General features: G+C 29.8%; 3 protein-coding genes across 3 annotated transcripts; 1 reads left to right on the forward strand and 2 right to left on the reverse strand.

Moving 5' to 3' along the window:
- Positions 1 to 916: 916 nt before the first annotated feature.
- Positions 917 to 1,516, reverse strand: PGO_110860 (hypothetical protein, conserved; the record flags this gene model as incomplete). Its single annotated transcript, XM_028688425.1, has 1 exon — positions 917 to 1,516. The coding sequence occupies one exon, from the start codon at positions 1,514 to 1,516 to the stop codon at positions 917 to 919; it is 600 nt and encodes a 199-aa protein (XP_028544226.1).
- A 3,869-nt stretch (positions 1,517 to 5,385) lies between these two features.
- Positions 5,386 to 6,210, forward strand: PGO_110870 (proliferating cell nuclear antigen; the record flags this gene model as incomplete). Its single annotated transcript, XM_028688426.1, has 1 exon — positions 5,386 to 6,210. One exon carries the CDS (start codon positions 5,386 to 5,388, stop codon positions 6,208 to 6,210), a length of 825 nt encoding a protein of 274 aa, XP_028544227.1.
- A 1,540-nt stretch (positions 6,211 to 7,750) lies between these two features.
- On the reverse strand, positions 7,751 to 15,484 carry PGO_110880 (hypothetical protein, conserved; the record flags this gene model as incomplete). The annotated part of the gene is made up of 1 exon (XM_028688427.1): positions 7,751 to 15,484. The coding sequence occupies one exon, from the start codon at positions 15,482 to 15,484 to the stop codon at positions 7,751 to 7,753; it is 7,734 nt and encodes a 2,577-aa protein (XP_028544228.1).
- Between the last annotated feature and the right edge of the window lie 1,154 nt (positions 15,485 to 16,638).

Genomic DNA, 16,638 nt, shown 5'->3' on the forward strand with positions numbered 1-16,638 from the left:
TTTTTTTTTAATTTGGAAGAATTTTATTTTAATTTTTAAAGTCCTTTCATGGATGCTTGAAATGTTATAAAATGTGTGCACACACTTTGATTTGTAGGAATATTCACTTATTCCTTATAGATAAGTACATTTCCAAGTAGTGTAAACATGTTCACAATTAAAAAAAGTCAAGTGTCCATAACGAAATACATTTTCTATTATACGGAAACTTTCTTCCTAATTTTCATATTCATAATTTAAGGTCACATAGGAGGTTACACGGATTGTTATTTCTATACCCATACATCTACCAGCTTGGTGGATCCCCAAGGTGCAAACTGCAAAGATGTGTATACACAAATATATGCATATATCCGCTCGTGCATATAGCTTTGCCCTATTACATTAGGCAGCATGAATTCTGTAATTCTGATACACTAATTAGAATAATGGTTAAAAGTATTAACGATATTTCGACTGTTTTGTATGCAAATTATATAAGCTGTGAATAATAAAAAAACAAAATTATGTAATTTAGTACTGTGCTTGGCGAGAAACGCAAAAAGAAAAATATTCATTTAAATATATAGCATAAAAAATTTCCTCTTAAACAGGTATACATGTAAATGTTCTTAAATGGGTATAATGTACATAAAATTGTTTATTACATAAACAAACTTGTGGTGTGTGTATATGCACTGTTTGCACATATTTTATGAATTTATTTAAACGTATCCATAAAATATGTTCTCTTAAAATTGCCTCTGTCCATCAAGTGCTAGAATTAGGTTACATTTAAGCATATACATTAGCATACATATATATCATAGTGTAAATACAATAATGTAACAAAACTTGGTTAAAGAAAAAGCATTTGGAAAACAAAAAAAAAAAAAAAAAAAAAAAAAATTTTGCATGTTCACACTTTTTCACAATTTCATTCTTCTTCATTTCTATACTCTGTCGGTATCCAATCAACAGGGTTTATGTCGGCATTTCTATATCTTACTGCTCTTCTAGATTCAAGGTATTGTGAAAAAGCATGATGATCAATTTCTCCACCATAATAATGCCAATTGAAATGCTTATAATAATCTTCTTGGTCCATTGTAACTTCTAATGGTTCGAATTTCTGTAAATACAGGGTAAATAAAAATATGGGTGTAATAGTAGCTACTAATGATCCCAAAAAAAGAAATAAAAATTGAAATTGTCCCCATGTTGCTTTAAATAATTGCCAATAAGTAAAATGTTTTAAATAATCTTTGTTCGTGAAAAAAGTGGCTAATTCATCAATTGTCATGGAATGAATAGATGGGCCTGCCCAATTTCCATATTGATATCCTGTTTCTTTTATGGTTCTTGTTTTAAATATATTTGTCCATGGGTAATTATGTACTTTTCTTGGATCTAAACCGTTATATATTCTTGGTGCAGTTCCAACCTTTGGGCTTCTAAACATCTCAGACGTTGGGTAATAAGATTGCAATGTTCCATTTGGAAACAAATATCTTACTTTGCTCCTTGATAATGCCATCGTTAATCATAATGTATTTGTTCAATCATATTATTATGTTTTAATCTTCTTTTTTTTTTTTCCTCTTTCTTTTCGCTTCCCTTTTCGTTTCCCTTTTCGTTTCCCTTTTCGTTTCCCTTTTTGTTTCCCTTTTTGTTTCCCTTTTCGTTGTCCTTTTCTTCTCCTCAAGTTTGATTTCTTAATTTTTCCAATTCCCCAAAGAAGTTATTTTCTCTTTTAACTAAAATATGTAAAAGATGTATATCTTCACATGTATTTTTCTCCTGTGTAATTGTTTTTTATGAGTACATCGGAAAAATGTTGCTAAATCGTATGTGTTATTTGTGCGTTCATTTTACATATTCCTTCGCCTTTGCTTTATTTTACCTTATTTTATTTTGCTTTCTTTTTTTTTTTCCTTCTCCATTACGTAAAAATTTAGCATAATAAAATGACATTGCAATTGATATTTCTCACGTATTTTATGTTTTAACAAATTCTTGTATACGTTACCCAAAAGTATGAGCAGGGGAGCCAAAAGGAAAAAATTTCATATGGCATATCAAAGTAATCTTCGGATGGTCAATATTCATCGTTTTTCTGATTCGTCACTTCATATATACATATATATATGTATATACGTAGGTGCATTTTTTTTCCTGCTTTTTTTCCTTACCTTTTTTATTATTTTATTTTATATTTTTTGTTTTGAAGTTTTTTTTTTTTTTTTTTTTTTTTTTTTTTGCACAAGCAGGAAACGCAGCAAATAGAACTTTATCACAAAAGAAAAAGTGAAGAACGTTGCTTTCGATATTTACACATGAACATGTGCTTTTGTGGCTAAAGCATCCGCACACTTTAAGTACATATATATACACTCAACCATATATACCATTTTGTACTTATTTAAACCCCTGAAAATTGAGCAGCTGTAATTAAGAAATTTAAGCAATATTGCAGTGCTTCTTCAAACATGTAAAGTATAAATCACGAAAAATCATAAATCATTGTATTTTAATAAAGCTCCACCATCATTTCGCATGTGTACAATTTAGCCAAATACAGGGAAGGTTAAACGTTTCCTTTAAGAAATTTCCTTAAGATGGTCGGAAAACAAATTTTACAATGTTGTTGACTATGTCCTTCTACATGTTGAAAAAGAAAAGTTAACATTTCATTCGCACGAAACAGTTGCTTTCCTTTTTCAAGAAAGGTAAGGAAAATAAAATGAATGAAAACAGCATTGCTCTATACCCAGCAAGTTAGAAATTTTATTTATTTATTTTTATTTTATTTACACACAATTTTGTCCATTTGACCTTACTCTCAACCATCACCACCACCCCCACGCACACACCTACCTATTGGTTGCCTGAAAAATAAACCTTTTTAAAAAAATGTGAAAATTTTTATCAAACTGGAATCGAAAAAATAAAAACACAGATTATAAACAACACACATGTATATACTTGTGTAAGTCTAACACATGGAAGCGAAACATGCTGAATACGTTATTTAAAATAAAACATATTAATGTTTATTATGTATATAAACCACGTATAGATGTTTTAAACTTTTTTTTTTTTTTTTTTTTCTGTCTTTTCCCATTATTTATAACCGAAATATATAGTTGAATTTTTCTACGTAACGATTTAGCAAAACTCCTTGTACTGTGTAAGTTCCATATTATAATCACATAATTTTTTAATTTTTCCAACAAGATGTTGATATCTAAGAAATACTTAACCCTTTTTTTGTATTTTGCAGCTCAAAAAGTTGTGCATTCAAAATAAATACAAAATTGTAATGTTTATGTTCAAATGTAGATATTCCATTACGTGTGAAAAAAAAAAAAAGAAAAAATGTTTTTTTGTTTATTTTCCTTTGATCTTCTTGGTACATTTCTTATAGTATTATCAATTTTGACATTTTCAAAACCCATGTGTTCTATTTGAGGGATGAAAAAGAATGTTATTTAAAGTTCTCTTAAGAAGAAATATTAATAAGACAGAGGAAGGTGTTATAGAAACGTTTTCTATAACAATATTTAGAGAAATAAAATTGGAGGAACATAGCTTACTAACATTATAATTATCATACATGATTTTGTTAGGTGTGTAAATACTAACACATATGTATATGTTACATATCGGTATGTATCCATTTGTCTTAACACAAACTATATAAGAAAAATGTGCTGTTCCCTTGGCACATGTTCCATTTTCAAAAATACCCGTTCTATTGTAATTACATTTTTAACATTTCTTCAAGCACACATATATAAAAAAAATGGACAAAAATGTACAATGCAAAATAGCACCTCATTTTGTATGTCACGCAAAATACAATTTTCTACATTATACGTAAATTTATATTAAAATGGAACTTTCTATGCGAAAACTGATGAGAAAAAGTGCACTAAACATTAGCTATACACTTTGTAAGACAAAAAAAAAAAAAAAAAAAAAAAACATGCTATACCGCTTCCTATATCTTTTCTTATTCCTAGATTCCCTGTGAAATGGCTACACAAAGGAAAATACAAATAATAAGTAAAATAACTCATGTATTAATAGATGTAGAGATGTTTCTAATGGCTTGATAAATGTTTAAAAATAGAGCTGTGTTCTCGCGATTCTAAAAGCATGAATTTGGAGAAGGGTGAAAACTATTGCAGCAAAAGAATTCATGATCTGTGCATGTATATATACATGAGTCTACCCCAATTATATTCGAAGCTAATTTGTACCTAAGGCATTTACATAGAAAAACTTATTACAGCGGTATTCACAAAGGTAAAAAAAAAAAAAAAAAAAAAAAATTATAATGCAAACAAAAACAAAGGTAAATAAAATCCTATTTGGTGAAGACCATAAATTTCTCTTCTTTTCTACTGCCTTTCACTTATTTTATTTTAATTAACATACTTTTATTTATTCATATATTTATTTTTATTTTTTATTTCTTTTATTCTATTTCACACGATTTTTATATTCCCTTTTGTTTCATATACCCTTTTACACATGTTTTAAAAAAAAAAAAAAAAAAAAAGCGTCCAATTATTCTCTCCTTAATAGATGTATATAAACGAATTTAAAGGAGTGTGCAAAATGTGCCAATTTTGTCAAATATATCGCACACGTTCCCAAAATATATGTTTAACGGGTTACTTAAAATAACGGTTCTCTCCCAGCCAAAAGAAAAGAAGAAAAAAGGAGGGTAAGTGTATAATGAATAACACAAAAATGCACAGATTTCTATAATATGCACTAAAACATTTCATATTCTCAAAAAAACACATTTTTTGTAAACAGCTACTTACACTCTTGACTTTGTAAGAAGCGTCCTCATTTTCTCTTTAGATGCATTTTAGCACACATATATATATAAAATATGTGCATTTTTTTTTTTTTTTTTTTTTTTTTTTTGTGATAGGGAATATAAGTGTAAATAAATATCCTTCATAAGAATATGCTTAACATTTAAAAAATAAGTGCATACATATATTCATATATATCACCAAAGAAAGTGAATAAAAATAGTTACACCTTAGGAAATTAACAAATTTCTGTTTTGATTTAAAAAAAAATAAAAAATAAAAAAAGTATAAGCGATTACTCTAAGAAGGGAAATTAAGTGTTGAAAAACGAAAAAGAGAAAAAAAAAAAAAAAAAAAAAAAAAAAGCACATATAATAGGTATTGCATAGTAGATATTGCATAACAAGAAACCCACAGTATCGTACACAAAAATACAAGCCCACTTGAGAACCTATACCAATAGTGCTTCCCTGCATTTGTGTGCATGCCTATTAACGAGAAATACAAAGTAAGCGAAAGAAGCTGACTACTCAAGCTTACCACTAACACACGGAAAATACAGGTTGAGAAAATGTTAGAAGCCAAGCTAAATAATGCGTCTATATTAAAAAAATTATTCGAATGTATCAAAGATTTAGTGAATGATGCTAATGTGGATGCTGACGAGAGTGGGTTAAAATTGCAAGCACTAGATGGGAACCATGTATCGTTAGTTAGCTTGCACCTCGTGGATTCAGGATTTTCCCACTACAGGTGTGATCGTGAAAGAGTGTTAGGAGTAAATATCGCATCACTAAATAAAGTTTTTAAACTATGTGGTGCAAATGAATCTGTAGTTATATCAAGTAAAGATGATGCAGACAATCTGAACTTTGTTTTTGAAAATAATAAAGAAGATAAAGTAACAAATTTTTCCTTAAAATTAATGTCTATTGAATTGGACTCTCTTAATATTCCTGATTGTGAGGAAGGTTTTGATGCAGAAGTTGAGTTGAGTAGCAAAGAATTAACTAATATTTTTAGAAATTTATCTGAATTTTCAGACACTGTATTTATTGAAATAGATTCCAATATTATCAAATTTACAACAAAGGGATTAGTTGGAGATGCAGAAGTTGCATTAAAACCAAGGGAGTCAACAAGTGAAGATGATGTTGGTGTTACTATAAAATCAAGAAAAAAAATTAAGCAGTCCTTTGCTATAAAATATTTAAATTTATTTTCAAAATCTACAATCCTCTCCGACGTAGTTACCCTAGGATTAAGTGATAGTAGACCCATTGAATTTAAGTATGAAATAAAAGACACTTCTCCAGATGCAGATACTTTAAAAGTTGGATTTGTTAAATTTTTCCTCGCACCTAAAATGGATGACGAAATGGATAACAAGGAGTAACTTGTATTCTTTTCTTTTTTTTTTAACATGGCATGCGTTCTATAGATACGCTTTTATTCATACGTTGTGCATATACATAAATATGCCCATATGGCACACAAATACATTTGTGTAAATATGATACATAACATAAATATACATTACCAATACATGACAATTAAAAACACTTTTTAGCAAACGTTAATAAATGATAACAGTTGAACAAATGACATGAACTTTATTCATATTTATTAAATCATAAACCTGAAAAAATTTGACAATTTTTTTTTTTTTTTAACCGCATTATGTGCAAATAAAGTGCGCCTTTAATAAACCTATCTCATATAAATTACAAGGATAGTTTTGAGAATAGAAAAAAATAGTTAGGAAAAAACTCGGGAAACACTAAACATGTATACATACCTGTACAGTCGTATAAGCACATACATGCATATACAGTACCAGAATAAGTGTGCAAAATCCAATGGTACACACTTATGTGTTGAAGCAATATGCAGTTAAGTACTTTCGAAATGCTGAACAGATATCGTAATCAACAAACACACTTTTAATATTTTACTTTTTTATTTGGATTGGAAAATTTTTTAATTTAAACTGCTAAAGCATTTTTATGCATAACTGGTAAGACATATCGCTTTTGATGTTATGGGTAATCATGAGTGAATTAAATTCACTTTATTAACGGAGAGAAATAAAGCTATGTTTTAATTTTTTGAAATATTCACCGCTTTTTCCACATCTCAAAAAATTGTATTAACGCTTTCATGAAAATCTGGTTTTTCAAAAAAGGTTCATCCTGTAGGAAGTTATAGGTTAACGTTTATTTTTTTTTATGTTTTTTTATTTTTTTTTCTTTTTTCTTTTTTTTTGTCTTACAGAGTGTATGGTTTAAGGTTACGTTTATTTTTTTTTTGTTTTTTTATTTTTTTTTCTTTTTTCTTTTTTTTGTCTTACAGAGTGTATGGTTTAAGGTTACGTTTATTTTTTTTTTGTTTTTTTATTTTTTTTTCTTTTTTCTTTTTTTTGTCTTACAGAGTGTATGGTTTAAGGTTACGTGCATTTTTTTTATTTCTTTGTTTTAAAAAAAAGCTTCTCTTTTATTTGAGGAAAAAAGAAAATGAGATAAAAAAGTGGTACAGCGCAGTTCTGTTGCCTTATTGTTTTTTTTTACTTTTTTTTTTAATTGTTAGCTCTATTCCTATTAATATTTCCGCTGTTGTTCATGTTTCCCTGCCTTTGTTAAATTCTCATAAAATAGAGAAAGAATGTGCAACAATTAGAATAATCTATACGTGCAACTTTAGACCGAATTACGGCGGACAAAATGAAAGTTTCCTTCAACTGCAAAAAGTGCGTGGTTGCATAAAAAATTACAGCAATAGCATTGTGGTGGCCATAGGAGCGTCCTGGTAATCACAGGGGCGGTCTGATACCAAGTGCAATAAACGAGATGTACTTGTCCTTAGAACTGATTCCATCTTCTCCCACAAATATGCAGCTAAATGCAAGTTTCTGCTGGTCCTTCTCTTTTAGGAGGAGCCTAATAATTGTAGCTAGCTGCATCACGCCATAAAACAAGTAAGTCGACGAAGGCATCTCTTTCTTTCTGTGACTTCATTTTAATTGGCAACTCCAAGCCTTCAGGGAAATCCTCAGTGGGTGGTCCGTATATGCATAAAGTTACCTTTGCATTTACTTTTCTGGGTTCTCTTTTGTTTCCTGCTTTTAGGGAGGGATGTGCTAATCCTTTCGATATATTTTTTATTCTTACTACGGATATTTTAAATAAGTGGTCAGAATCATCCCCAATTGTCCATTCTAAAGTAGCCAAATCTTGACTTGCCTTCCATTTAAATGGTTTCCTTTTGTCACTATTATGATATATTTTGCAGATGCCTCCTTTTCTTAATGCATCTTTTATATTTGAAGATAAATCATGGACACCATTAACATATGGATCTTTATCAAATTCGGATAAGCTAAAATCGAAAATTAACAATGATTTTTGAAATGCTTCTAACGGATCACCTGTAAAATTCATTGCAGTTAAGGTAAGTTCAACTTTCTGCACAATTTGTTTATCTTCTTTTTTATTACTCATTTTTGATACAGAATTTTTGAAATTTTTTATAATGTCTCTTGTAATAATAGAATCATACACTTCTATAGAATATACAGCAATGTTGTCTATACATATAGCCAATAATTGCATAATTATAATATCACCACCAAAATTATTTAAATTTTCCATTGCTATATTATCAAAACCAGATGCTGTCATGGAAATAATTCCTAATCTATGGTAAGCAAAATACGCCAACAAACCAAGCGACACCTTTTGTAATCTCAGCTGTTTCTGATGATTCTTATCATTTGCACAGGTTAAAACGGATTGGATAATTGTATCTATCATTTCTTTGTCCATGCTTATATTATACCAACCACCTAATTTTGCATTGTATAGTTCCTCCTCCTCTTCTGGATATTCATTTGTTACACCTTCTATATTTTGTGTATAATATAGTATACATAAAAAAACACGTAAGGATTCTAACATAACTATTGATTTTTTAACTGACTTACATATCAGATTAGCTATAGAAGGTACACCACCACAATTGCAAAATTCATAAGCCAATTCTTCTGACTGTATTAAACGTCTAATGCACCTTAATGAAGAAACAACCAATTCTGTCATTTCAAATTCTTCCGTTTCTGCCTCCATACAACTAATTAAAATTCCAAATGCATCAGATTTCACTAACAAAGGTAAACTTGATTCAATTTTACACTGATTACTTAACAAATGAATAGCTAAGGTTAATAAACTAATATCATAATCATACAACTGTATAGCATTTATAGTTGCTTCTATACCACCACTATCTGCAAACAGTTTAGCATTTTCATGATATCTACATAAGGAACATAAAATATCAAGTAAAAAAAATATGACTTTGGTATTATCTCTATTCTGCTTCAACACATTTAATACGGGAATTAATGTTACACCAAAATTTTTCATATTTCTTTCTTCATTTTCCATAACTAAATTTGACAATGTTCGTAAACCTGTTTCTAATTCAGCGTCTGGAAAAGATTCATTTAATTTATTTAACCATGATTCGTAAGAAATCTCAATCTGTGCATCTAAAAAATATTTCACATTCGCAGTGTAAAGGGATAAGTTAGAAATAGCTTTAAATAAACTTTCAATACATCTTACTGCGTTTTTGTTATCACTTCCATCATAACTTCTTAAACATTGGACTAATTCAACAGGAGCACCATTTGTTCCATATGTCCTTTTCATATCTTCGTTTCTAAACAAAATATTACATAATAAAACAGAAGCACCATTTGTTACATCAAAATTAGATCTGTATTCTCTTAGAATTCTAACATTTATATCAGGGCCTTTTAGTGCACAAAATATGTTTGAATTCCCTTTGTTATCAATGCACATATTAGCTAACGCTAAACAGCAGTTTGTGATCGTTGCTTCCATTTTTTCTACATTTAATGATCTCAATAATAAATTCACACATGCATCTATTCCCTTCATTTCTCCAATTTGTGTTTTTATATCTTTAACAACAGATAAACTTCCAATTAAAAACAACACATCTGGATATATAATTTTATCCGTTTCTACATTACTGATAATACCTATCAAACGAACTAATACATCTGCTTTTAACAACGCATCAACATGTGCATCTGATACAATTTTTCTCATAGCACGGAAAACATGGCGCAATAGAGAAACGGAATAATCCCCATGATCATATTGATTCCATATTTCTATCAAATGATTAATAGCATTTGTTTCATCATACACATTTCTGTTATGAGCTGTTCTATCTATTAACAAAACACGATTAATGAGAAAGTCTTCTTTATCTTCTTTTTCTAACGTACTTTCCTTACATAGATCACCAACTGATTTACTGATTATATTTGGATAATCATTTATCGATTTAACTACACCCTCTAAACCCTTTGGATTTTTCGTAAAGGCACATAAAGCACGACATGAATAATGTTTTACATTTTCATTACTTTGTTTAATCAACGCATGAAAAGCACTTGTCGGAAATTCTATCTTTAACAGCTCTTTCACGTTATCATCATTTTCACAAAATATTTCTATTGCCATATAACCATAAGAATTATCTATTCCTGTTTCTGTTGTTGGTGAAAGATTATCCTTATTATAAATCTTTAATTTCTGCAATACATATCTCATATCCTCTTCTAACGATGCATCAAGTAGAACATTAATATCCATAGATTTTGATTTATAATCCTTTAACATATCGTATATATCTTTACAAGTCTTTTCTTTAGGGACGTCATCATTTATAGTAGTACGCACATTACTAATTTTCATTTTCATACTATTCACATAATCTTCACCTAGTTCATTTATCCTATTTTCGAGGCTAATTTCTATCTCTTCTAATAATTTATACAATTCTTCATTGTTAGCAACCTGTCTTCCAATTCCTTCTATTAATACTAATTTTTCCAATGTGTTTACGAAAGATTCTGCTGCTACATTATCGTTTATAATGTTATCATGATTACTTTGAACAATGAGCGGTAACGAAGAGGTTATTATTTTCAACGAAGTTGTTGAATCACATGTAGCTATCTCAGATAATGCTTCCAAAATAGGCACCGTTACTTCTTCACATTGGCCATATTCCATTAACCTTGCTAAATTGTTCAAGGCATCAGATTTATCGGTCTGTCTAATATGTGCAAATAAACCAGTAGATGCAGCATCTTTCAACAAATTAGCATAAGCCTTAATAAGTTCTATTCGACCTTGATCTGTATAATTGGATATATTATCTTCTGATACTAGAGAATTAATATTTTTTAATGTTTCCGAAGCTACCTTTTCATCTAGTAAATTCGATGCTACCATAGTGTCTACGAAATTTATAAATTCAATCGTTCTTTCCTTACTAGAACCCAAATTTAATAACATCCCACATGACTCTATTATACGTGAACTATCCATATTACTTGCATAACCAGACGTGTTTGATGTTTCTGCAATAGCTCCCAATAATTTGATGCCAGGTATAAAAACACAATCATTTGCTCTATTTAAATTCATAATGGATAATGTTTGATCTACTAAATTACCCATGGAACCATTCCATTTTCTAAACAACAACTTAGATCCTTCATCATCTTTCGCTATCTGTTCCAAAAATTCAAATATACCTTGTACAACATATGGATTATTTTTATATTCCTCCAATAAGGCGTATGTATTCTCTAACATTAGGGGAAGTTTATCTAGCACTAATTGTTTCGTGTATGGATTCAAAACACAGCCAGCTAAAACACTATAAACAGGGGATACAAATTTACTATTAGATAACCCAACTTTGTTTGCAATCATGTCTGTATATTGATTTAATATGCCTGCCGATGCTACAGCCCATGATCCCAATTGATCCTCATGATCATATTTCACACGATCTACCAACCTCTTCGTAACTAGTGCAATATTTGCCTGTAATGAAGCATTATCTAATTGTGAACATAAATACCCATTCAGTTGCTGTAATGTTGCTTCTGTGTACTCTAATGCATCCAAAGGGTTTTCCAAAGGTGCTCTTAAAAACATTTCTAATTTACCGGTCAAATTGTCAATTTTCTGTACCGAATCACTGTCACTGCTTTTAACATTTAATATTAATTTCATCAATTTCTTTACTTGTTCATCAGCTCCCATATATGAAAATAAGACCCCTCCCAATTTGGATATTTCATCGTTCTCACTATGTATCACTGTAACATCAGAAATAACATCTACGGCACCCAATTCTCTTAATTTCATTTTATCAGTACTATTACATAATTTAATTAACACTGTCATTATATCTTGTGCTGTTAATTCATCGTTCTTATTTTTGCCTAAACTTTCTAACAATATTTTTATTGCAGAATATTTATCTATTTTCATTTTGTCTTCTATATTAATATAATCTGCTATAATTGCTAAACATTTTGTACTATCTTGAACAATAGGTAAATCTGCTTGATATTCTCCCATAATTTTAAATAGATTGTCCACAATTTCAGTTTCATTAGCTATATTTTTTATAATTTGTTCATCCTCCGTTTTTAATAACTCGTATAAAGCCTTTATTGCATTTCCTCTAGAATTTTTGAATTTTTCTGAATTACCAATTAAATCTACAATCAACGATATAAGTTTATCATACCCTGGATTGCTAATTAGTTGTTTTACACGTTTATCACTTGTGCACATACAAGCTAAACATCCAAATGTACTTTTCAAAACAGTATCTGATTCTGAAAAATAATTTATTCCTGCACACAGTTTCTTAATCAACTCTTTGTTAAATGCTATATCTGCATTTGTTATATCATGCTTTAGCAACATACACATCGATTCTAATATATTAGAAACAGCTTCTTCTGTGTAGTCATCTCCAGGTACTTCTAAAAGGTTATATGCATCAATTAGAGCAGAGGTCATGTCACTTTTCGTTAAATGCACTAATCCAATTCTTGTCTGAGAAATATTTGTACATGCATGACTAACTTCTGAAATGGTAGCATCATATAAGCTTCGTCCTAAAATGCTGTAATCATTATTGGTAAAATTATTATAAATATTAGGATTATCCTTTAACCATTTTACTATATTGTTTAGATATTCTCCTATATTGCAGCGAGAAGATATTTTACTTGCCTCCGCGGTCAACAATAATTCATTTAAAGAAACCAAATATTCATGTAGTTTTATTAAATCATTTTCATTCATGGCTTCACTGCATAATTTCAGAAGATCCTCAATTTCTTTAGTCAAGGAGTCTAATGGCATTAACACTGCTAATAGAGGAGCACATGTCGTTTTTAGTTTAGAATTCTTTACATGTGTTCTTAAGGCATTTTGCAATGGAACTAATGTATTGACCTTTTTTATTGAATCTATAGACTCAGGAGAAAATTTCAGAATGTTTCCTAACACGCTAAATCCGATTATCTGAACATCTACATACATAGGCACTTTGTGGATATAGTTAACAACATGTTTTATGTATCCCTTACTAACCAACACTTCTGCACCAGCAGCATTACCACTTAAAAGAATATTATTTATGGCTGCAAGTAGATTTGTTTGCGTTAGGCGAGATTCTGAATATTTCTTCATTAGCTTAAATATGCTATCTAAACTTGCCTCTGCAATTTCTTTGTCGTTTATTTTGTTTATATGTGTTAAATAATTTATACACTCAGCGGATGTAATAAGGATGTTATCATCTGGTTCTTCCATTTCGGCAAGTCTTTTTACTTGAGGAAGACACATCATATCAACTATTGAAGCTATTAACTCATGGATTGTAGTTGATGCATTTTGTTTTAATATCTTCATAGTCTTCAACGCAGCTCTAATTAATTTCGGCTGCTCATTAAATCTTGGTGACTCAATCCACACCTTCATACCATTATATATCGATTTATCAGCTCCATTTGACTCTAGTATACTTTTTAAAGACTGAATTCTTGATAATCCTGAAATGGCAGCTAACGTTTTATATGCAGCTTCCGGATTCGTTTGAGCCAAATTTATAATTGATTCTAAGTTAGATATATGTCTTTGACAATCACTTTCAGTTGCTAATTTCTCCATAATTTTCGTTCCTTCTTGAATGATAACTTCTTTCGTTTCATTTTCTAACATAACAGTTAAGACAGAATCAACTACTTGCGAATTACTCAAAAAATTCAAAGCATCCGAAGCTGTAAGCATTTTATTTATTAATTTTAAACCAATTTCTGATATAGTGCTATCACTACTTACAGATGATAACGCATTAGCAATTCCTTCAACACCTCCGTATTGATTTATTGGTTCAATTGTTCTTATGTAATCTGATAACCTAAAGTATGCAGTAAAACAATTTAAAAGATACTCAGTTTCACTTAAATGATATTGGATGCATGTGGATAAAATTTCTATTGCTTGATTATTTACCATTTGTTCATGAAATTCATTAATCATTGAGGCGGAAGCTATACATGATATACTGGCTTTTGCTAATTCAATTGACTCCAAAGATGCGTATAATATAGGGAATAAGGATGCGAATAATGAATAACTATTTATTTCGTTAACATAGTTAGTTCGAGATACGAATGGAATTAGTGCATTACATATAGCACCTGCACAATCAACATCATTGGGAAAATAGGATAAGGCGGTACAAAGTGTTGCAATACCTCCATATTCATAAACTATTACGGCGTGAGGAGGGTTATTGGATATTCTTCCCAACATTCTGGATGCCCCAGCTACTAATCTAGAAATTTTTTCAGGATTACTTTCATATTGCTGTAAACCACTATTGATTAATTCTATAAGCACTGGTATTCCTCCAGATTGAACGACCTTATCTGTTATTGATGAAATATAGGAAAGAGAACTCAACAATTCCAATGCAGAATCCTGCTCTTTTGATCCCTGTTCTGATGTTTTTAATATATTTAAGCAATCAGTTAATTGTTCTGGGCCTACAGCACATTTCATAGCATCACTACCTTTGGAAACAATTCTTGGGTATGACTTAAATTTGTCCAAAATGACTACGGATTTTTCAATTATGGTTGGAACAACATATCCGTTTGAAGACAAATTCTTAATTACATCAAACACTCCCTCAATGATTTCTGCAGTATCGTCATTTATAGTCTGAAAGGATAGACAATGGTCTATTAATTTGTGATGTGCTCCTTCATCATTTAAGGCCTTTGAAGCTGTAGCGGATTTAGCGGCAATAGACAAAGCGGATGCTATTCCATTCCCCAACTTCACATTATAGGTGCTTGATGTAAACACATTTAATAGGGAAACACCGAGTTCTCCTCCCCCTATTTCAACATTTGAGTCGTTCATATTCTGTATAAATAGAATACAATTTTTTAATGTGTCTTGATCTGCGGGAACCGTTTTAATAATTTCTACTATGGCGTTTACACCACCATCTGAAATTAACTTTTGTAATGCATCTGAATCTTTCTCAGAGCAACAATAATCAGACATGGCATACAATACTCTGCTTGAACAGAAAAGAATATCATCATCATCCTTATAATTAACTACTGCATTCTTTATGGATTCTACGGCACCTCTGTCCAAGGCATCAAATGCATTTTCTTTGTATGTTTTTGATGTGGGATTACAAAAGTCAGATAATGATCTCAAACCAAACATTAACATACGCTTAAAGTTTTGGTGCTGAACTATAGAAGACACTGCGGTGCTTACGCCCGGATCACTTCCCCTTCTCACTAAAAATACAAAAGAATAAATGTGTATAATAATGTATATATGTGTTTTTAAGATCCTAGGTAGCATGAAGCATTAATATAGAGAAATTCCTTTAGGATATTTCAAGATACATGTGTCTAAACGTATGTATATCTTTTCATATACATGATTATTACGTAAACGTTGTAACAGTATTATGTGTAAATACGAACATATAAAAAAAAATTGTAAAAATAAAAATGGAGTAAATATCTGCCTCCATAATGCAGATATATAAAGAAATAAATTTCCTTGATAAAGAGTGCATATTGAATTATATATATGTTTAAAAGGCAGCAATTTTTTTTTTTTTTTTACCTTGTCTCCGCGCCATTTTCGATAATATAACGTGTTAGTAAAAAATATGCTTGTATGGATTAGGTAGGATATGCTTATATACTTGTGTTGGCGTGTGTATATGTGATTGCGTGAGTTTAAAGGTTTGTACGTTTAAGTGTGCATATATCAGTGAAGCAGTTGCAAAATTGTTATCTCAGTAATAGTCTTAGTTGGAGAAAAAAAAGGTAATATAGTGTAATCCAGTTTTTCTTTTAAATTTGAGCGTACAATAAAACAGTTTTAGTTAATAAGAATCATTCTTAAAACATGGACAAATATGTTGAATTAAAACTATTTTTGCTCAAGCAACACATTATTCATGTATAAAAATGAATTAAGGGAGATGTAGTTGTGAAAAAAGAATGAACGTGAATTTTACATAAGAGTCGTGTGTAAATATATTTATTAGCAAGTTATCTTTTTGTGAACTACCAAAGATAAGTACACATTTATGTAAGTGTAAAATAAAAAGTTTAATAAACCAATGCTAAAATAATATGATCTTTCTAGAAGCCAAAAAAGTGCCATAAGAAAAATAAAAAATAAACGTACGTATATACATAATGTAAAAAATATGAAAAAGAAGGAAAAAAAGAAGAAAATAAAGAAAATAAAGAAAATGAAGAAAAAGAAGAAAACGAAGATAATGAAGAAAACGAAGAAAACGAAGAAAATGAAGAAAATGAAGAAAATGAAGAAAATGAAGAAAATGAAGAAAAAGAAGA

The sequence above is a fragment of the Plasmodium gonderi genome, assembly GCF_002157705.1.
Source record: "Plasmodium gonderi DNA, contig: Chr11, whole genome shotgun sequence".
NCBI lineage: Eukaryota > Apicomplexa > Aconoidasida > Haemosporida > Plasmodiidae > Plasmodium > Plasmodium gonderi.